The 22936-nt window shown below is 46.0% G+C and overlaps 2 protein-coding genes and 1 pseudogene across 2 annotated transcripts; all 3 read left to right on the forward strand.

Moving 5' to 3' along the window:
• The first annotated feature begins 698 nt into the window (after positions 1-698).
• LOC132206506 (ferritin, heavy subunit-like) lies at positions 699-4701 on the forward strand (annotated as a pseudogene).
• Positions 4702-8116: 3415 nt separating this feature from the next.
• LOC132206456 (ferritin, heavy subunit-like) lies at positions 8117-12549 on the forward strand. The gene is made up of 4 exons (XM_059640635.1): positions 8117-8305; positions 10622-10768; positions 11834-11959; positions 12394-12549. Exons 1-4 carry the CDS (start codon positions 8123-8125, stop codon positions 12547-12549), a joined length of 612 nt encoding a protein of 203 aa, XP_059496618.1. The 5' UTR covers positions 8117-8122.
• A 2592-nt stretch (positions 12550-15141) lies between these two features.
• On the forward strand, positions 15142-22770 carry LOC132206507 (ferritin, middle subunit-like). The gene is made up of 5 exons (XM_059640692.1): positions 15142-15243; positions 17544-17690; positions 18892-19017; positions 19426-19569; positions 22660-22770. The coding sequence occupies exons 1-5, from the start codon at positions 15142-15144 to the stop codon at positions 22768-22770; spliced, it is 630 nt and encodes a 209-aa protein (XP_059496675.1).
• The last annotated feature ends 166 nt before the right edge of the window (positions 22771-22936 follow it).

The raw sequence follows: 22936 nt of genomic DNA on the forward strand, positions 1-22936 counted from the left end.
TGTCACATGGGCTATTTGGGTATAGACCCTGAGGCCTACTCCCGCACAGCACATTTTCGAATTTGATTTTCAAACTGGACTTACTACGATCCAAAGTCAACGAGATCCTGGCAGATTCTGAATGGATCCATAGCCTGTAGGTACCTGTATTAAATGACCCAAAAGCACATGAATTCTGTTGCTGCACACCAATACGTAAATGTTTACTGTCCACAAAATCTTGCCACTTTTCAATATACTCCAACACCGTCGTTCAAAAGCTACAAAGACAAATTCATCAGAGTAACAAACCGACAGAATTCAGCAAATCTGTGATGAGGGTGTCTTAATACATAACCTCAGATACAGAAGTTTCAGAGTATGTTTTTTGTCATTTTCAGGGAGATGTCCTTCCAGAATTTGCACTTGTGCGGAGGTCCAAGGTCATTCAGCAATTCCATCATCGACCAGTTGTCAATTCTGATCGGTTTCTGGATCCAATACCCATCCTGCACTGATTGGACGTGCCAACTGATCAACTGATGAACAAGAGTGATTGGCCATCACTGATGATGTCATATCCTGCTCAATAAAATGAGGGCTTGCAACTGAGGTATAAATAGTGTCTCCACGCGACTGATGGTTTAGGTGTAGTTGGTTTTCTTTCTAAGTTTGTTCTTTGATTGTAAGAAAAAGGAAAGCCCTTTTCTCCTCGCAAAATGGCCTCCCAGATCAGTCAGAACTATCACCAGGATTGTGAAGCTGCTGTCAACAAGCAGATTAATGTGGAGCTCACTGCCTCCTATCTCTATCAGTCTTTGGTGAGTGTTGTGTTTATGAGGTTAAAATTCAATCTATTATTCTGAAGTGAGCTATTTCCCTTGTTTCTAACTAACTTGATGCCCTTGTAGATTGTGTTTCATATCTCTTACCTATTGAACACATCAGGAGAAATGTGATGTTGTCATATCTGTGGGCTATGATCCTGATGTACAGTCATGGTGGACCCTGTCAGTCTTCAATGATCTCTGGAGGGAGAAGTGTTTTGTTTTTGACTTAGTTCAAAATTCCCTGATAAGGTTATGCCTGGCAGTAATTGTCACTCCCTCACTAGGATTATCAAAAAGTTCATCTAATTTCTGAAGGAACTGGAATAACCATTGGCTAGTTACTGGCTTCTGTTTTTAATTTCTTGCTTTCTGTTTATTTAGTGATGTATGCCATTGAACAACATGCTGACTTGGTATAGTAGTAAGGCATTATGGTAGCACTTTCCAATTAACCAAATCTGATCTGACACAGCCTTCAGGGTTTGGGTGTGACTATTAGCAGCTCAAATAGGCCTTGTTGGGGGCCTACTGGGCTTTGAGATCATTATTGAGATGGGTGTGGCCCTTCCCTTCACACTTGACATGAAGTTCATCTGCTGTGGTGTGTGAAGTGAGACGCTGGTGCTTCTGGAATGTGCTGAGGGTATTGCCTCAGTGACAGTGATGAAAGGGATTGTTCCCAGACCATCTATCCTGGCCCTGAAACACACTGGCCCCTAAGACCAGGTGGCAGTGTGCCTGTGCCCTTCTGAGGGATAGACTGCGTTTGGAAGGTGTGTGTTTGAAGTAACCTTGGTGAGTGCTGCAGGGGACCTGGTAGATAATGGACCCTGAAAGGAGGTGGTGAATGCAGTCCCCATGAAGTGGGCTGCTCTGTCCTGGATGGTGTCTGCTTCTTGCATGTTGTAGCTCCCCTTCTACTGACACATGGGGAATATTCATTTCTCTCTGGGCTTGTGCCTATTGGAAGGAAGCTGCCTCGATATAAGGATGGAGTCAGTATAACCTCCATTTGGGAGGTGGGAACAGCTTTTACTGGGGAACCACTTGGGGTTTAATCACTGGCCAGTGTCCCAGCACAACAGGGAATTATGTACCAATCAATAAATCCCCACTATTCTGTCTTCCACAACTTGGAACTACCCAATTAAACCATACTTTTTTTTGCCTCACTTTGTATTTGAGGGTTGAAGTAGCTTTTCACATCAGGATTCCTTGCTTATAGCAGCTCTCATGCATCAGCTTCTGAACAAACATCTAATAGATGACTCACTTCTACTTCAACTGAAGCTGTAGCCCTCCAATGTTGAATTGTGAATGTCAGTTTTAGACGTGAGTGATTATGGGTGGGGAAAATTACAGCATTTTGCATGTTCAACTTAGCTAAATGAAGGTTTCCAGCAGTGTGTTTACTGGTGACATTATCCATAGAACAACAGTTGATCTAGAGATCACATTGTCTGTCTCCAACATTTGACTTTTCTTCGGTTTGTTCTTACAATTTGTTTTATCGGTGCGATGCTTGTTTGCGAGCTTCTGGATGTGAGTGCACTCAATAAACAGGTGTGTAATAGCCTTCTGCGGCAACAATCCAAAGGCTGTTACTGGGCAGGCTTTCCTCACCAGAATCTTGGTGCCACTTTCTCCTCCATGCTGCAGACAGCATGTCCTGTAGCACTAAAATATATGGTACATCTAATGCCATTAATCTTGAGGTTGCAGAACTTGCTTCCCCCTAGTTGTACTGTTAGAGTAGTGCTCAACATCAGTATTGAGAAACCAAGGTCGGGAGATGGATGAACACAGCAGGCTAAACAGGAAATCTGACACTGGGCTAACATATATGTATGCCACCTGAGCCCCAAAGGAGAAATGCAGTGCCTTGCAGCTGCCACCCTGAGTCCATTCTGCATACCAGCTCCTGGCACAAGGTTAAAACCTTACTCCATCACTAGTTTCATTCAATCCTGATGAGTGTTCAACAGAGGAAACATGAATTCAATTTTTCCCTCTCAATGCTGTGCCAGACCCCTTGAGCATTGCATTAGGTATCTTAAACCAAAACACATGGTATGCACATCCTCCCTGGAGGAAGCTGGGTTTGTTCACATTGAGCCAGTTAAAGGATCGTCTGGCTAATTGGACAACACTAGGTTCATGGCCACAGTCATGTACCAGAACATAACAGCTCGTGGCATTCTGGAGCAAACTGACAATTCTCAACCGGTCATCAATTTCTGAGATCTACAATTGGCCCCAGTGGTCCCTTTAATGAGATTTGAAATGTTGTCTCTTCCAGATGTCCTATTTTGACCGGGATGACGTTGCCCTCCCCCATTTCTCGCGGTTCTTCAAAGATCAGTCCCAGCAGAAGCGGGAACATGCAGAGAAGCTGCTGAAATTCCCAATCAGCGTGGAGGCCGAGTCCTCTCCAGGATGTGAAGGTTGGAGTTTGGTTTGGGTGAGGGTGTGTGGTTACAGGTGAAAAATGGCAGCTCTCATGGTGAGGCTTCAAGTCAGTGACGAGGACTTCACGTCCTGATGGGAAGTGACAAATATCTTGTTCTGTTTGGGTCCCCTGTGTCCTGACTCTGAATACAACAAATCACAGAAACAAGCCCTTTGCCCACCATGTCTATGCTGACACACCAAATGACACTTTGCTGCACTTGGTCCACAGACTACTCTGCCCTGGCATGAAGTACTTGGCTAGATGTTGCTGGAGTGGCTGTCTCTTCCATATTTCTACCATCCTCTGGTCGGGGTGGGAGCAGGGGTGAGGGAGGACACTTCCTCTAACCTGTTGATTCCTCAAACCTGTGCCCTCTGGTATTGGTGCCTGCTATGGTGAAGACCTCTGTCCTTCCATATTCCAACTGCCTCAGCCTCACCACCTCCAAGGAAAATCCCAGCTTCTGGACCCTGTCTTCAATGGATTTTCAGTCTTGAGGCAACATCCTAGTATTCCTCACCTGCAGCCCCTCCAGTGCCATCCTGTCCCTCTGATTTTGGGGTTCTGGTCACCACCCTGCATTCCATCCTTGGCCTGGCTCACGTTGCAAAGCTTGGTACAAGACTGAGCTCTATATTGTGCCCCAACTGAAGGGGACGAGCATCATGTCAGCCACCTTCACCAGCCTGTCTACCTTCACTGAGCCTTGAGCTATCTATGGTCTGGACGTTGTTATCTTAGTTCCTTTTATTCTAAAAGCTTTGCTGGCCCTTCAATGAACTAAGTTGCAGTGATGTTTCTCATCCTGCTCATGAGGAGGAGGACATGGCCTCGCGGTATTATTGATGAACTGCCAGTCATCGGTCTCAATGGGCTGAATGTCCTGTGGCCATGCTGCAGGAATGCTGTTGCTGAAGCTTAACTGTCCTTCTTTTCCCTCCTCCAGAAGCCAGACAGGGATGAGTGGGGTAACAGCCTGCAGGCAATGCAGGTTGCCCTGGATCTGGAGAAGAATGTGAACCAGAGTTTGCTGGATCTACACCAACTCGCCACAGCCCAGACTGACCCTCATGTAAGCTTCACCACCTCCTCATTCTCATCACTGCGACACCCTCAGGGCAACACCTCATTGGTTGGTCTTTGTGTGGTTTGGAAATTCACTGCTGTCACACTTTGCCTGGCTGACATTGGGACTGAAGTGATCATGCTGAGGATCTGTTCAGCAGTTGTTAAAATGGGAATTTGGATCATTATCTGGAAGGAGCGTTGAACTGATACTAGCCACTGAATTATTGTTTAGTATCGTTGTGGGTATGGTGAAATGTTTTGCAGTGGGAATTCTGAAGTTGTTTTTAATAGTGATCACAATTTCTCTTTCTTCCATTGCAGCTGTGTGACTTCCTGGAGACTCACTATTTGGATGAGGAGGTGAGGATCATCAAGCAACTTGGGGACGACATCACCAACCTGAAGCGCCTGGGAGCCCCTGAGAATGGGATGGGAGAGTACCTGTTTGACAGGCTCTCCCTGGAGGACAGCAGTTAGTGTGGCCTGGAGTACTGTCTACTTGGTCTGAATGCATTCCCCACTTCACCCTGGCCAACCTGTCTCCTTCCAGGGAGAAGGGGCTTGGAGCAAAGAATGTAATGGCTGTACCAGCTGAATGGGAATGAATAAAATGATGTGTTGATCTTGGTTATTGTCCATCATTCAGATCCCTGTATAATTTTGGTAGTTATTCTGAGAGATTGAAGCATTTAATTTTTCTACTGTTTGACTAGTTGATCAAATTACTAATTTGGGCTAAACATTTCCTTGTTTCAACACTCAATCCAATCCGTACTCTGTCAGACAAGGATACCAAGAGGAAGTCGCTCTGACCTATCAATCAATGATGTTCCTCCAAACGGAACTTGAGGATATTGGGTTTGTCGGGTGCAACTTGCTCTTCACTGTTTTGTTTTTTTTTTCAAAAAAAATTACACTTCTGGATGCGATCCATACTACGGAAGGAAAGAAACTCCCTTTTTGGGAAAGGGAGTTCTCCTGCTCTGCCTAAGGGAAGAGGAGACGCCCAGTCTCGGGATTATCTGACAGTCCTCTTTCCACATTCAGCTTGTCTGTCCAAGAGCTTTCGCTCACCCCTCCCCTACTAAATGGTACTAGCACCATTAATATTCACCTGCAGATGTGGCTTCGGGTTATTGGGATGAGCTAAGGTTCAAACCAACCTTGGGACATGTACTATTGGTTGTGGGGTTTTTCATTCCCCGCTCACCCACCCGACCCTCCTCTGATCCTGCCGTTAGCAATTGGGCATGTTGGCCAGCTTCTGCCTCATTCGTCTGAAATAAATATGCTGGTCCTACTGGTCGCTTTGATTCACGACCCACTGCAATCAGGGAGTCAATCCCCCCGTGGGGGCATGTTTCCCATAAACAACCCAAAGTTGTCCTTAGGTGGCTTATTCATTCCTCTTTGCTGTGCCTGTTTATAGGATTCTCTCCAACAAACAGCCACTTTAGAATCAGCACATTGTCTCCATGCCACCTACAGCAGGTGAGGAGTGGGTTGGGAGTAACACAGCAACACTCACAGTTACATGTTGCTGTTTGATTGGCTCTTGCTGCTACAGCCAGCGTTGAGCGCACTCAGCTGCTCCCTATGTCCCTCTGAGCTTCCCCTGTGCTGCAGGTTGCCTTGACCCAGTGATGGAGAACGAGCAGTGATTTATGTTCAACTTGGGAATGGTGTGACTGAGGGAGGAAACCTGGAGCTGCATACCATCCTGTACGGCTGTTTACTTTCTCGTTCAAGCTGTCTCTCATTCTGGGGATTACCTCTGACTTTTGCAGCTCCTGTGCAATGTAGCCTTTGTAGAGGGCATGGCTCTTATGTGACTGAACATATCTGTTACATGACAGAAATCCTTTTAATTTGGAGCAATCTTAATTCTTGTCAATAAGTCCCTGTTGTCCAGGAAGCAGCCATTTGGCCAGTGCAGCGTCGACACTCTACACCCCATTCTCTTCAGACCCACTCCATTCCCTTAACACTGTTTCCCCTGGCTAATTCAGCTAGCCCCTTGTCATTCAGCAATTTAGTGTTGCCGATCCACTTAACCTGAAAATTGTTGGACCGTGGGAGAAAACTGGAGAACCTGGGAGACACGGGGAGAAAATGCAAATTCCAGACAGACAGTTCCCGAAGTCTGTAATGCAACGTAGGACCTTGTCACTGGGAGGTAACCGTGCTAACCACTGAGCCGCTATCACACCCTAATGTACCAAACAAAGGAATATGCTGTTGCAGACCATGAGAGTCACAGAGGCATACAGCATAGAAACAGGCCCTTCAGCCCAGCCTGTCCACGCCAACCACGTTTCCACTACTGAACAAGTCCCACTTGCCCACGTTTTGCCCATATTCCTCCAAACCAAATCTGTAAATGGAAACATCTAAATGTCTCTTCAATGTTATAATTGTAAACACTTCTACCACTTCCTCTGGCAGCTCATGCCATACACACACCATCGTCTCAGTGAAAACGTCCCTTTTAAATCTTTCTCCTCTCCCCTCTCCTCTCAAACCGATGCCCTCTAGTTTTGGACTCCCCTACCCTGTCCCAGCAAGCTTTTTTTCTGCAGTCAATCTTGAGTGTGCCAATGGCAAGGCTACATTTAGTGCTCAGCAACTGTTACACTTCAGGAGGTGGTGATGAGCTGCTTATTACAGTCCACCTGGTGTAGGAGAGACCGGAATGATGTTGCTGCTGCTGCTGAGGAGGGGCTTCTGGGATTTTCATTCGCAAACACTGATATTGTTCCAAGTCAGGATGGTGACAGAGTTACATGGAGCTGCTTGACTGTTGCTGGGTCTACATGCAATCAGAAAATTGTACAGTGTTCCATCACACTTCCTAACTTCAGTCTTCTCGATAGTGGGCAGGCTTTGGGAAGTCAGGAGTTCAGCAATTCACAACAGAATTCCCAGCCTCGGGAAATTGAAATCAGCATTGAAACTTGTGGGTCAATCCAATAAGATAGTGCTAGATTGCAATCTGCTTTTGAAGCTGGGAGGCCAGTTGCTCAGCTCGACAATATAGACAATGCAATGTAACCAGAACCAGAAACTCTCACTTGGAAACACGCTTCAATTGAGGGCTGGTTCTGTTTTGAAAAATTAAAAACTGCACATGGACAGCGAAGTGTTCAACGTGCGATACATTTCCTGCAGCAATTCAATAGAAAGGCCTGAGGCCTACCGTGTACCTGAAGCACTCAGCACATTTAGCATTTTGGTTTTCAAACCGTGCTTCCTCAGACCCAAGTCCAAACAGATCACAGTAGATACAGAATGAATCCACAAAGTAGATTGTTTTTCTGTATTAAATGGTCCAAAAGCATATGAATTCTGTTGACGCACAGCAATGGGAAAATTTTACTGTTAACAAAATCTAGTCATTTTTCAATGGGCTACAAATCTGTGATTCAAAAGGTACAAAGACTAATCCCTCAGAGTCACAAACCGACAGAATTCAGCAAATCTGTGATGAGCGTGTCTTAACACATAACCTCAGATACAAAGGTAAAGGCTCAGAGTCTATTTTGTTCTCATTTTCAGGGAGATGTACTTCCACAATTTGTATTTATGCTGGAAGCCAAAGGTCAGTCAGCAATTCCATCATCGACCAGTTGTCAATTCTGATCGGTTTCTGGATCCAGTTCCCATCCTGCACTGATTGGACGTGGCAGCTGATCAATTGATTAACAAGAGTGATTGGCCATCACTGATGATGCCATTTCCTGCTTCAGAAAATGAGAGTCTGCTCCTGGAGTATAAGTAATGCCCCAAGGAGGTTATGTTTTCTTGTCTTGTTGATCTTGGTTCTAAATTGGTCACTTTTGTAGTGAAGAGAGTAAAACAAACTCCTCATCACAAGATGGCCTCCCAGATTAGTCAGAATTACCACCAGGATTGTGAAGCTGCTGTCAACAAGCAGATTAATGTGGAGCTCACTGCCTCCTATCTCTATCAGTCTTTGGTGAGTGTTGCCTCTCAGGGGTTTAACATTTAAACTATCATGTCAAAGTGACTGGTTTCCCTTGTTTCTAACTAACCTGATATTCTTGTACACTGACTGTAATTGTTCTTAACTGAACTGCAATTCAGGATGAATGTGATGTTTCCATAGCAATGGGCTTTGGGACTGATGCCCCACTTGGCCTGCAGTGACACATTGAGGTGAAGTGTTCTTGGTGTTCTCAGACTCCCTTAGACTGTTGTGACTGGCAGTAACTGTTACTCCCTCATTAGGGTTGTTGAAAGTGAAGGTTTGTTCGGCCTGTTCCTGGGGTTGCATGATCTAGTGTATTGGTGCTGCTGGAATGTCTGGAGATTTTTCTTTCTATAACAGGGAAGAAACGGAGATTCTGCTGTCATGCTGGCCCTATTTGAAACTGGCCTCTTTTGTCAGTTGGTGCTGTGCCTGTGACCACCTGAAAAATAGTCTCATTTGTCGGTGAGAGAGATAATAGGAAGTGCAGATGCAGGAGAATCTGTTTATAACAAGGTGTCGAGCGAGAATAACAGCAGGCCAAGTGGCACCTTAGGAGCAGGAAAGCTCCTGTTTCTGGACTGAAGTGTCTAGGCCTGCAACATCAGCTTTCCTGCACTGAAGATGCCACTTGGCTGGCTGTGTTGTTCCAGCTCTAAACCTTGTTATCTTGGATTTATGTATGCAAGGTGTTATTCTTTTTTCAGTGAGGGAAAACATCATGCCTTGTCAATGCCTCATGTTTGTTTTTTATTCTCCAGTAGGATTGACTGTAGAACTGTAAAGGCCCTTCAGCCCTCGCTGTTGTGCTGACCTGTCACACTGATCTGAAGCCCATCTAACCTACACTATTCCATGTGTGTCCATGTGCTCATCTAATGATGACTTAAATATACCTCAAGTTGGCGAATCTACAACCATTGCAGGCAAAGCATTCCATTCCCTTCCTACTCTGAGTTAAGAAACTACCTTTTGACATCTGTCCGATATCTTCCACCCCTCAGTTTTAAGGTAGGCCCCCTCGTGCTTGCCGTCACCATCCTAGGAAAAAGCCTTTCCCTATCTAACCCTCTGAATATTTTGTCTCAATTAAGTCTCCTCTCAATGTTCATCTCTCTCTGTTGAAAACAGCCTCCACCCCCTCTGCCTTAACTTGTAAGATGTTCCCTCCATACCAGGCAACATCCCAGTACATCTCCTCTGCACCCTTTCCAAAGCTTCCACATCCTCCTTATAATGCAGTGACCAGAACTGTACACAATACTCAGTGTGGCCACACCAGAGTTTTGTACAGCTGCAGCATAACCTCTTGGTTCCAGAAAACAATCCCTCTATTAATAAAAGCCAAAACACTATGCCTTAACAGCCCTGTCAACCTGGGTGGCAACTTTCAAGGACCTGTGTACATGGACACCAAGATCTCTTTGCTCATCGACACCACCAAGATTCTCACCATTAGCCCAGTACTTTGCCTTCTGGTTACTCCAACAAAGTGCATCACCTCACACTTGGCTGCATTAAGCTCCATTTGCCAGCTCTCCGCCCAGCTCTGCAGCTTATCTATGTCTCTCTGCAACCTACAGCATCCTTCGTCATTATCCGCAACTCCACCTTAGTGTCGTCTGCAAATTTACTAACCCATCCTTCTACGCCCTCATCCAGGTCATTTATAAAAATGACAAACAGCAGTGGACCCAGCACCGACTCTTGCGGCACACCACTAGTAACCGGTCTCCAGGATGAATGCTTCCCATCAACTACCACCCTCTGTCTTCTTTGAGCAAGCCAATTTCTGATCCAAACTGCTATATCTCCCATAATCCTATTCCTCTGTATTTTGTACAATAGTCTATTGTGGGGCATGTTATCGAACACCTTGCTGAAATCCATATACACCACATCAAACAGTTTACTCATCTACCTGTTAGGTCACCTTCTCAAAGATTGAGGGTCTGAGTGGCCTAATCCTGTTTGTTCTGATAACAGTTTTTTGTTTCTTTGGTTTTTTAACTTTCTTTAAAAATGAACCAGTGTCTTCAGGATTGCCTCTAATCATTTTGAACTGAGTAGAAGCTGTCACTTTGTCACAAGCTCCAACTTCATGTTCAGCATGGAACCAAGTTTAAATCTACATCTGCATGACTGACTGACCAACACTCGCTTCTCTCCCATCCCCATATACCAGAGGTTTAACACCTTTATTGAATAGTCAGCCTGATCGGGAATGCTCGCTTCTTCTCACCACTGAGTCTGAACTGTGGCCAGTCATGTGTTTCATGGGCTTTTGTCTGTTTTCTTTTCCAGATGTCCTACTTTGACCAGGACGATGTTGCCCTCCCCCATTTCTCCCGGTTCTTCAAACATCAGTCCCAGGAGAAGCAGGAACATGCAGAGAAGCTGCTGAAATTCCAGAATCAGCGTGGAGGCCAAGTCCTCCTCCAGGATGTGAAGGTTGGAGTTGGGAATATATGGCTGCTCTTGTCATGTGGCTTCAAGTCATCAGTGGCAGGATGTTTGCCTCCTCTCAGGAGAGTGAAGAGTTCTTTCTGTTTGGTTTCTAAGTTTCATCTCCTTGAAGTCATGCAGTGTATGGGAAAAGCCACTTGCCCCCCCATAAACAGAACTACACTAATCTGACTTGCTTGCACTTGGTCCACAGATGACTATACCCTGGCACGAAGTACATGTCCGGATACTGCTGGAGTTGCTATCGCCACTGCCATCTCTTCCCCCTCCCCACCCAGACCACGGTTCAACTCGTATTTTGATCAGCCTCCTTTTTGGGAATGTGGTTTCCTATAATTGCCCCTCTATAACCTGCTTACTCCTCAAACCTGTGCTCTCTGGTCTGTCTTCCTCATGACCCACATTTCTCCCCATCTCCTGTCCCAACTTCTCTCCGCAAACTGCCTCAGCCTGTTTGTCCTCCAGGGAAAACCCCAGCCAATCCAACACCTCAATGGATTTTCCACCTGAGGGACCTTCCTGTCCTGCTGAGAGTGGTCCTGTTCACAACACCATTGCTTCTTTGACCTGGCCAAAATTTGAGTGGGAGAAGAAATGGCTGCCCTTGGGGTGTGGCTTCCATCCATCAGTAACAGGTGGATGACGTCCTGAGGGCAGGTGCAGGAAGTGAAGTGCTTCTGTCTTTCACCCATCATTCGGTCTACATCTTGTGCAAGAACTATACTGTCTAAATTCTGCGTGATAATCTCAAACACGTTCCTTTGTTCCTGGCTTCGGTGAAATCAAACGTACACTCAGGTTGCAAGTTCAAGGTCTGCTGCTAATAAAGTGGCTGGACTCTTTTTTTTAGTTTTAAAGCAGTTCTGTTTGTACCAAGTACAATCAGACAAGATCCATGTGTCTGTGCGCTCCTACCATTAGACATGATGACAATGATTGCTTTCCCTTTACATGAAGGGTCAAGGGTCAATTGTTGAACAAGGTTGCTGCATGTAATGGGGAACAGTGAGGTTTGTCCTGGAGCTTAGCTGTCCTTCTTTCCATCCTCAGAAGCCAGAGAGGGATGAGTGGGGTAACAGCCTGCAGGCAATGCAGGTTGCCCTGGATCTGGAGAAGAATGTGAACCAGAGTTTGCTGGATCTACACCAACTCGCCACAGCCCAGACTGACCCTCATGTAAGCTTCACCTCCTCATTCACATCACTGCTACACCCTCAGGGCAACACTTCATTGATTGGTCTTTGTGGTTTGGAAATTCACTGCTGTACCACTTTGCCCGGCTGACATTGGACCTGTAGTGATCATGCTGAGGATCTGTGTTCAGCAGTTGTTAAAATGAGAATTTGGATCAGTATCTGGAAGGAGTGTTGAACTGATACTGGCCACTGAATTCTCGTTTAGTATCATTGTCCATCACAATCCACCTCCACTCCATTTCACAAACAGCAAGATGGAGCAGCTGAAATCCTCTTGTCCTCACTGGCACAAATTCTCCAGGTGCTGGCTTGATTTTTCAAGGCTGTTGAGAGCGGGTATGGTGAATTAATTTGCAGTGGCAATTCTGAAGTTGTCTTTAATAGTGATCGCAATTTCTCTTTCTTCCATTGCAGCTGTGTGACTTCCTGGAGACCCACTATTTGGATGAGGAGGTGAGGATCATCAAGCAACTTGGGGACTACATCACCAACCTGAAGCGCCTGGGAGCCCCTGAGAATGGGATGGGAGAGTACCTGTTTGACAGGCTCTCCCTGGAGGACAGCAGTTAGTGTGGCTTGGAATACTGTCTGCTTGGTCTGAATGCATTCCCCACTTCACCCTGGCCAATCTGGCTCCTTCCAGGGAGAAGGGGCTTGTAGCAAAGAATGTAATGGCTGTACCAGCTGAATGGGAATGAATAAAATGATGGTATTGATCTTGCTTATTGTCCCTCATTCAGATTACTAAATATTTTGGGAGATGTCACTTGAGCTTGAAGCCTGTTTATCGTTCTCGAATTTGGCAGATCCAATTCGTAAATGGACTCAGCAAAACTTCTAGGTCTTACCCCATCCCCCGAATGTTGGAAAGTAGCAAGATGGAGTTCCTTGTTGTGGTCCCAAAGAAATTCAAGATTTTCTCCTCAAATCGGTTAAGTTGGGGGTTTGTCAATTGTGGGGTGGCACTTCTTCTGGAGGACAACTGGCACATTTCTGGCTACGGGCCATTCGGATCATTAAAATCTTCACTGACCCTATGAACAGCATCATGTTCAGATCTTCCCCCACCCCCACATTTCCCATGGCTAATTTAACCAGACTGTATGACCCCTTGTCACTATTGGCAATTTAGCACGGCCAGTACACCTACTCCACATGTTGTTTGACTGTGGTGGGAGACTGGAACAGGTGAAGGAAATCCACACAGACATGAGGCAAATGTACAAACTCTGCTCAGACAGTTTTCCCCCAGGCTAGAATCAACCTTGGGCTCCTGGTGTGGTGAGGTAACAGTGCTAACCGCTGAGGCCCCTTCACCCCCTAAAGTACCAAACAAAGGAGGAGGCTGTTGCAAAGTCAGAGCCATCCATCATGGAAATAGACTCTTAAGCACAACATGTCCTTGCCGACCAGGTTTCCACAAATTGTGTCGTGCCATTTGCCTACTTTTTGTCCAAATCCCTCTTAAACAGTTAAATCCCTCTAAATCGTTCCATCCCACATACATGTCCCAAGTCTTGAAATTGTACCCAAACCTATCGTTTCTGTTGGCAGCTTCTTCCAGACACGCACCACCCTCTTTGTGACAACGTTCCCCCTCAGTCCCTTTTAAATCTTGCCCCTCTTCCCTCAAACCAATGCCCTCTAGTTTAGATGACCCTACCCTGTCCCAGCATCCTTTTTATATACAGTCAATCTTGAGTGTGCCAATGGCAAGGCTACATTTAGTGCTCAGCAACTGTTACACTTCAGGAGGTGGTGATGAGCTGGTTATTACAGTCCACCTGGTGTGGGAGAGTCCGGAATGATGCTGCTGCTGAGGAGGGGCTTCTGGGATTTTCATTCTCAAACAGGGATAGTGTTCCTGGCGATAGATTTACTTCAAGCTGCTTGAGTGAGGTAGGGGCTGCACTGAGCCAGAAAATTCTGAACCGTTCCATAAATATTCATTAACACATCCTGACCCCAGTCTTATACATGGTGGACAGGCTTTGGAAAGTCAAAAGTTGAATACTTTGGAACAGAGTTCCCTGCCTGTGACCTCCCAGTTTCTGAGCTGTATGTTCTGCAGAATGCAATGTAAACAGCACCGCAAACTCTCTGCTCAGAAACAGGCTGGAGTTAAGCGCTAACACAGTGTGGAGCTGGATGAACACAGCAGGCCAGGAAGCATCAGAGGATCAGGAAAGCTGATGATTCAGATAGCGACCCTTCTTCAGTAAAGGAAGATTCAGCACATTTCTGAAGAAGCTTCCTGACCCGAAACATCAGCTTTCCTGCTCCTCTGATGCTGCCTGGCCTGCTGTGTGCATCCAGTTCCACATTGTGTTATCTCTGACTCCAGCAACAGCAGTTCTTACTATCCGTGAGGGAGTTCAGCGCTGGTCGTCCTCGAAGTGATTAAAAACTGAACACGGAGATAAAAGTGCTGAACGTGCAGTATAATTCTCACAGCTATCTCCTGGTCCATTTACGTATAGAGCCTGAGGCCTGTTGTGTGTCTGAGACACTCAGCACCTTTCGCATTTTGATTTTCAATCTGGCCTACTCAGATCCAAAGTCGACAAGATCTCGGCAGATTCAGAATGGATCCACAATGTACATCAGTTGTCTGTACTAAATGGTCTGAAAGCACATGGATTCTGTTGCTGTAGCTCAATAGGAAAATGTTTACTGTTGACAAAATCTGGCCATTTCTCACTGGGCTCCAACACTGTCGGTCAAAAGGTACAAAGACTAATCCCTCAGAGTAACAAACTGACAGAATTCGGCAAATCTGTGATGAGTGTTTATTAAGAAATAGCCTCAGATACAAAAGTGAAGTTTTAGAGTGTATTTTATTCTCATTTTCAGGGAGATGTACTTCCAGAATTTGCACTTGTGCAGGAGGTCAATCAGCAATTCCATCATCGACCAGTTGTCAATTCTGATCGGTTTCTGGATCCAATTCCCATCCTGCACTGATTGGACGTGGCAACTGATCAATTGATTAACAAGAGTGATTGGCCATCACTGATGATGTCATTTCCTGTTTCATAAAATGATGGTCTGCATTGGGGTATAAATAATGTCCTAAGAGAGTGATGTTTTAGGTGAAGTTGGTTTTCTTTCCAAGTTTGTTGTTTTGTTGTGCTGGGTTAGGAAAGCTGTTTGTGTCACAAGATGGCCTCCCAAATCAGTCAGAACTATCACCAGGATTGTGAAGCTGCTGTCAACAAGCAGATTAATGTGGAGCTCACTGCCTCCTATCTCTATCAGTCTTTGGTGAGTGCTGTCCCTGTGGTGTTGGAGTTAAATCTGTTATGGTTAAGTCAACAGTTTTTCTTGTTTGTAACTAACTTGGAACTACTGTAGATAGTGTTTTATATTTCCCTTCTATTTAAACACCAGGAGAAATCTAATGCTATTAGAAAAATGTGGTATGACACTGATAGACAGTAACTGGGCCCCTATTGACTTTCAGTGACTGTCTGGTGGGTGAAGTGCTTTGAGAAATACATCTTGTAATTCACTGTCAGGATTGGGACTGGCAGTAACTGTCACTATATCTGAAGATTATCATAACTTGACAGTATGTTAGAAAGAAGATAACTGAGCGTGGGGCTGGATGACCGCAACAGGCCAAGCAGCATCTCAGGAGCATAAAAGCTGATGTTTTGTGCCTGGACCCTTCATGCTGCTTGGCCTGCTGTGTTCATCCTGCCTGATGCTTTGTTTTCTTGGATTCTCCAGCTTTTGCTGTTCCCATTATTTGAGTCTTTTGAAAAGAAGCTGGGATAACCATTAGTTCGTTAGCCTCCTGTTGTAATCTGTCCTGGTGTATCTGTTTTGTCTTGTGATGGATGTAAGCAAACCAGGGTTATATTTCCTGTTGGAGAAAGGTGTCATAGTGACTGTCCAGAATGACCAAATCTGATTTGCCTCAGCCTTCAGTGTTGGGCTGTGACTCCCTGCCTGTTTAAATAGGTTTCCAGTAAGGCCTGTTTTGGCTTTTTGCTCTCCTCCCATGAGGTGGGTGTGACCCCATTCTCTCTCAACCTACAGACAATTGATCTGCTGTAGTGTGATATATTGGAGCCTCCTGGGTCTACAGGAATGTGCTGAGCTTGTTGAGCCAGCGAAACAAGGCTTTTCCCATACCACCTCTGCTGGTCTGAAACAAGCCAGCCCCTTTCACCAGCTGGTGGTGTGCCTGTGCCTTTCCAAGGGGGAGAATATGTTTGGAAGGTGAGAGCTGCAGGGGCCCTGGGAGATAATGGTCCCTGAAAAGGAGGTGGTGAATGCAGTCCCCATGAAGTGGGCTGCTCTGTTCTGGATGCTGTCTGCTTCTTGCATGTTGTAGCTCCACTTCTCCAGACACATGGAGAATATTCATCACTCACTGGGCTTGTGCCTGTTGGAAGGAAGTAGTTTCCAATGACATGAGGATCAAGTCCCTGTAAGCCCACTTTGGGAGATGGGAACAGCTTTTCCTGCTGAACCAGGTGCGTTTTAATCACTGGCCACTGTCCCTACTCAACAGGGGATTGTGCTACTATAAAATCCTCACTATTCTTCACATGTCACATCATGTAACAACCCAATTAAATCACACTTTAATCCACCAAGGCAAATCGTCAAGAGCAACTTCTCACCAGGTTTCTTCCCTCAGAACAATCCTCATCTGCTTTATGAAGCAGCCAATAAAGTGTTCACTGTTATTCCAGCTTGTTATTCAAGTGTGAATGTCAGTTTAGAATGAGTGCAAGGGGTGGGTCAAGTCTAGAATTTGACCTGTACAAATGGGTCAAATCAGGTTTTCCAGCTTCATGTTAACGAGTGACATGATCTGCAGAACAATAGTTCATCTAAAGGTCTCTGACCTTGCTTCAGTTTGTTTTCAGCAGTGATGCTTGTTTGCAAGCTTCTGCATGTGAGTGTGCTACATAAATGGGTGTAGTAGCCTATTGCAGTAACAATCTAATGGCTGTCACTGGGCAGGATTTCCTTTGCAGAATCTTGGTTCCACTTTTGCTCTTTCTCCTCCTCCCATAACGCCAACAGCATCTCTTGCAGAGCTATCATCCAATCCGATTGATCTCCAGGTTGTAGAAGACTCGCTCCCTCCTGGCTATATTATTACAGCAGTGCCCAGTGTCTGTATGTTACTTTAGCCCCAAAGGAGAAATGTAGTGTCGTGCAGCTGCCCCACCCTGAGTCTATCCTGCACACCAACTCCTGGCCATTCCTCCAATTCTGTGACATCCGTCAGTGGAAACATGAATTCAGCTTTTCTCAGCATAGGCTGTGCCAGACCACCCCCACCCTGAACAATTTGATAGTGCTTTCAAACCCAAACATGGTAACTGGAGGAAGCTGGGTTTGTCTAGATTGATCCAGTTAACAGATCTGCCGGCAAATTGAACCACACTAGGTTCACAGGCCAATTTTGTGTAGCCACACTTAGACAGCTGGCCGAACCTTCAGTTTGCTTTTGAAGGATAAACCAGGTCTGCAGTTCTGAACTATATTCAGGCCCAGTGGTACATTTTAATGGGCTTTAACTTGTTCCCTCTCCCTTCCAGATGTCCTACTTTGACCGGGATGATGTTGCCCTCCCTCGTTTCTCCCGGTTCTTCAAAGATCATTCCCAGCAGAAGCGGGAACATGCGGAGAAGCTGCTGAAATTCCAGAATCAGCGTGGAGGCAGAGTCCTCCTTCAGGATGTGAAGGTTGGAGTTGGGAAGAGATGGTTGGGTGGGGTGAGGTTTCAAGTCAGTGACCAGCATTTCTCACACTGAAAAGTGAGACATGCTACCATTTGGCTTCCCGGTTTCTCCTGAAATACCAGAAATCTTTCAAACAAGCCCTTTGGCCCACCATGCCTATGCTGACCCAACAAACACCCAACCACATTAATCCCATCTACCTGCACTTGGACTGCAGCCCACGATGAGGTGGCATTAAGTAGTTGTCCAGATGTTGCTGGAGTAGCTGCCTTCACTCGGGTGTTGCATTTCACAAACCTACTTCTGTTTTTTAGGAGGAGTTGGAGGTGGTGGGTTTCCTCCAACCTGGAGCCTCACTTGCACCCCCTCCAGTGTTTATCCTGTCCCTGTGATTGTGGTTCTGGTCACCACACAGGCCAGGTCAAAGATGGAAGACAATGCTGCATAGTTTCTGACCAGACTTGGGCCACCCAATAGGGACAGGCATCATGTAGGCCAACTTCACCCTCTGGTTGACCTTTGCTGATCCTTGAGGGGTCAATGGTCTTGGGCACTTTGGTATCTCTGCTCCTTACCATTAAAAACCCTGCTGTCCCTTGAATGAATCAAACAGTGATGTTTCTGATCCTGCTGCTCAGACAGATATGAAACAAATGGCACAGGTGGGACTTCAACCTGGCCCTTGTGTACCAGAACCAGGAACAGTGTCACAGCACCAAGAGCCCTTGGGATTAGGCTGTGCATGTCCTGATCCAAACTCCAGCAGATGGACACTGGTGTAATCCACACCAGGGTGCAAATTACATCCTTATCCCCATGATGACATGGTCCTGGACTTCCTCATTCAGATCAAGGATAAATGGGGAAAGGTGAAAGCAGTACCCAAGTAACTTTTTGATCTTCACCTGGACCTCAGGGATGGCACAGTGGCTCAGTGATCAGCACTGCTGCCTCACTGCCAGGGACCCAGGTTTGGTTCTGGCCTTGGGTGAATGATTGGAATTCACATTTCTCCCTGCATGGGTTTCCTCCCACAGCCCAATGATGTGCTGGTTAGGAGGATAGGTCATGGGAAGTGAGGGGTTGCAGAATTGGGTGGGAGTCTTTTCAGGGGGTATTGATGGTCTCAATGGGCTGAATGGCCTATTCCCATGCTGCAGGGATTCTGTTTCTGAAGCTTACCTGTCCTTCTCTGCATCCTCAGAAGCCAGAGAAGGATGAGTGGAGTAACAGCCTGCAGGCAATGCAGTTTGCCCTGGATCTGGAGAAGAATGTGAACCAGAGTTTGCTGGATCTACACCAACTCGCCACAGCCCAGACTGACCCCCATGTAAGCTTCACCTCCTCCTCATTCTCATCACTGCTGGACCCTCAGGGCAACACTTCATTGGTTGACTTTGTGGTTTGGAAATTCACTGCTGAAACAGTTTTTGTCTGGATATGACATTGCTATCACTGTATTCACTCCAGGTACAATGTCACAACTGCTCAGCCATGAGTGACATGGGGAATTTGGGTTATAATCTAGTGGGAGTGCTGAAGTGATATTGGCCACTGAATTCCCATTCGGGGCCACTCGAGTTGAAATACTTGTGTCCTCACTGGCACAAATTCTCCAGCTATCGGCTGCACTTTGAGGACTGTCTGGAGTTAGTCATGGCTGAGTCTCTTGCAGTGGGAATTCTGAAATTGTCCTGTGCCATGTTAATGCACAAGTTGTCATAATCCTCTGTTGCAGCTGTGTGACTTCCTGGAGAATCACTGTTTGGATGAGGAGGTGAGGATCATCAAGCAACTTGGGGACTACATCACCAACCTGAAGCGCCTGGGAGCCCCTGAGAATGGGATGGGAGAGTACCTGTTTGACAGGCTCTCCCTGGAGGACAGCAGTTAGTGTGGCCTGGAGTACTGTCTGTTTGGTCTGAATGCATTCCCCACTTCACCCTGGACAACCTGTCTCCTTCCAGGGAGAAGGGACTTGGAGCAAAGAATGTAATGGTTGTACCAGCTGAATGGGAATGAATAAAATGATGTGTTGATCTTGCTTATTGCCCATCATTCAGAGCCCTGTATAATTTTGGTAGTTATTCTGAGAGATTGAAGCATTTTAATTTTTCTACTGTTTGACTGGTTGATCAAATTACTAATTGGGCTAAACATTTCCTTGTTTCGACACTCAATCCAATCCGTACTCTGTCAGACAAGGATACCAAGAGCAACTCGCTCTGACCTATCAATCAATGATGTTCCTCCAAACGGAACTTGAGGATATTGGGTTTGTCGGGTGCAACTTGCTCTTCACTGTCTTGTTTTTTTTCAAAAAAAACTACACTTCTGGATGCGATCCATACTATGGAAGGAAAGAAACTCCCTTTTTGGGAAAGGGAGTTCTGCTGCTCTGCCGACGGGAAGAGGAGACACCCAGTCTCGGGATTCTCTGACAGTCCTCTTTCCACATTCACCTTGTCTGTCCAAGAGCTTTCGCTCACCCCTCCCCTACTAAATGGTACTAGCACCATTAATATTCACCTGCAGATGTGGCTTCGGGTTATTGGGATGAGCTAAGGTTCAAACCAACCTTGGGACATGTACTATTAGTTGCGGGGTTTTTCCATCCCCGCTCACCCCCCTGACCCTCCTCTGATCTTACTGTTAGCAATTGGGTATGTTGGCCAGCTCATCCCTCCTTCGTCTGAGATAAATATGCTGGTCCTACTGGTCGCTTTGATTCACGACCCACTGCAATCAGGGAGTCAATCCCCCCCAGTGCGGGCATGTTTCCCATAAACAACCCCAAGTTGTCCTGATGTGGCTTGTTCATTCCTCTTTGCTTTGCCTGTTTATCGGATTCTCTCCAACAAACAGCCACTTTAGAATCAGCACATTGTCTCATTGCCACCTACAGCAGGAGAGGAGTGGCCGGGGAGTAACACAGCAACACTCATGGTTACATGCTGCTGTTTGATTGGCTCTTGCTGCTACAGCCAGCGTTGAGTGCACTCAGCTGCTCCCTATGTTCCTCTGAGCTTCCCCTGTGCTGCAGGTTGCCTTGACTCAGTGATGGTGAACGAGCAGTGATTTCTGTTCAACTTGGGAATGGTGTGACTGAGGGAGGAAACCTGGAGCTGCATACCATCCTGTACGGCTGTTTACTTTCTCGTTCGAGCTGTCACACATTCTGGGGATTACCTCTGACTTTTGCAGCTCCTGTGCAATGTAGCCTTTGGAGAGGACATGTCTCTTATGTGACTGAACATATCTGTTACATGACAGAAATCCTTTTAATTTGGAGCAATCTTAATTCTTGTCAATAAGTCCCTGTTGTCCAGGAAGCAGCCATTTGGCCAGTGCAGCGTCGACACTCTACACCCCATCCTGTTCAGACCCACTCCATTCCCTTAACACTGGTTCCCATGGCTAATTCAGCTAGCCCCTTGTCATTCAGCAATTTAGTGTTGCCCATCCACTTAACCTGAAAAGTGTTGGACCGTGGGAGAAAACTGGAGAACCTGGGAGACACGGGGAGAAAATGCAAACTCCAGACAGACAGTTCCCGAAGGCTGTAATGGAACGTCGGACCTTGTCACTGGGAGGTAACCGTGCTAACCACTGAGCCACTATCACACCCAAATGTACCAAACAAAGGAATATGTTGTTGCAGACCATGAGAGTCACAGAGGCATACAGCATGGAAACAGGCCCTTCAGCCCAGCCTGTCCACGCCAACCACGTTTCCACTACTGAACAAGTCCCACTTGCCCACGTTTTGCCCATATTCCTCCAAACCGAATCTGTAAATGGAAACATCTAAATGTCTCTTCAATGTTGTAATTGTAAACACTTCTACCACTTCCTCTGGCAGCTCATGCCATACACACACCATTGTCTCAGTGAAAATGTCCCTTTTAAATCTTTCTCCTCTCCCCTCTCCTCTCAAACCGATGCCATCTAGTTTTGGACTCCCCTACTCTGTCCCAGCATGCTTTTTATATACAGTCAATCTCGAGTGCGCCAATGGCAAGGCTACATTTAGTGCACAGCAACTGTTACACTTCAGGAGGTGGTGATGAGCTGCTTATTACAGTCCACCTGGTGTTGGTGAGACCGGAATGATGCTGCTGCTGCTGCTGAGGAGGGGCTTCTGAGAGTTTCATTCACAAACACTGATATTGTTCCAAGTCAGGATGGTGACAGAGTTACATGGAGCTGCTTGACTGTTGCTGGGTCTACATGCAATCAGAAAATTGTACAGTGTTCCATCACACTTCCTAACTTCAGACTTCTCGATTGTGGACAGGCTTTGGGAAGTCAGGAGTTCAGCAATTCACAACAGAATTCCCAGCCTCGGGAAATTGAAATCAGCATTGAAACTTGTGGGTCAATCCAATCAGATAGTGCTAGATTGCAATCTGCTTTTGAGGCTGGGAGGCCAGTTGCTCAGCTCCACAATCTAGACAATGCAATGTAACCAGAACCAGAAACTCTCACTTGGAAACACGCTTCAATTGAGGGCGAGTTCTGTTTTGAAAAATTAAAAACTGCACATGGACATAGAAGTGTTCAACGTGCGATACATTTCCTGCAGCAATTCAGTAGAAAGGCCTGAGGCCTACCGTGTACCTGAAGCACTCAGCACATTTAGCATTTTGGTTTTCAAACCGTGCTTCCTCAGACCCAAGTCCAAACAGATCACAGTAGATACAGAATGAATCCACAAAGTAGATTGTTTTTCTGTATTAGATGGTCCAAAAGCATATGAATTCTGTTGACGCACAGCAATGGGAAAATTTTACTGTTAACAAAATCTAGTCATTTTTCAATGGGCTACAAATCTGTGATTCAAAAGGTACAAAGACTAATCCCTCAGAGTCACAAACCGACAAAATTCATCAAATCTGTGATGAGCGTGTCTTAACACATAACCTCAGATACAAAGGTAAAGGTTCAGAGTCTATTTTGTTCTCATTTTCAGGGAGATGTACTTCCACAATTTGCACTTGTGCAGGAGGTCAATCAGCAATTCCATCATCGACCAGTTGTCAATTCTGATCGGTTTCTGGATCCAATCCCCATCCTGCACTGATTGGATGTGGCAGCTGATCAATTGATTACCAAGAGTGATTGGCCATCACTGATGATGCCATTTCCTGCTTCATAAAATGAGAGTCTGCTCCTGGAGAAAAAAGTAATGCCCCAAGGAGGTTATGTTTTCTTGTCTTGTTGATCTTGGTTCTAAATTGGTCACTTTT

This window comes from Stegostoma tigrinum, chromosome 38 (assembly GCF_030684315.1).
Source record: "Stegostoma tigrinum isolate sSteTig4 chromosome 38, sSteTig4.hap1, whole genome shotgun sequence".
Lineage (NCBI taxonomy): Eukaryota > Metazoa > Chordata > Chondrichthyes > Orectolobiformes > Stegostomatidae > Stegostoma > Stegostoma tigrinum.

Coding starts and splice junctions, on each gene's coding strand:
- LOC132206456 (XM_059640635.1), top strand. CDS start 8,123: ATGTTTTCTTGTCTTGTTGATCTTGGTTCTAAATTGGTCACTTTTGTA. Junction 10,769..11,833: donor TCCTCCTCCAGGATGTGAAG/GTTGGAGTTGGG, acceptor TTCCATCCTCAG/AAGCCAGAGAGGGATGAGTG. Junction 11,960..12,393: donor CAGCCCAGACTGACCCTCAT/GTAAGCTTCACC, acceptor CTTCCATTGCAG/CTGTGTGACTTCCTGGAGAC.
- LOC132206507 (XM_059640692.1), top strand. CDS start 15,142: ATGGCCTCCCAAATCAGTCAGAACTATCACCAGGATTGTGAAGCTGCT. Junction 17,691..18,891: donor TCCTCCTTCAGGATGTGAAG/GTTGGAGTTGGG, acceptor CTGCATCCTCAG/AAGCCAGAGAAGGATGAGTG. Junction 19,570..22,659: donor TTGACAGGCTCTCCCTGGAG/GACAGCAGTTAG, acceptor TCTCATTTTCAG/GGAGATGTACTTCCACAATT.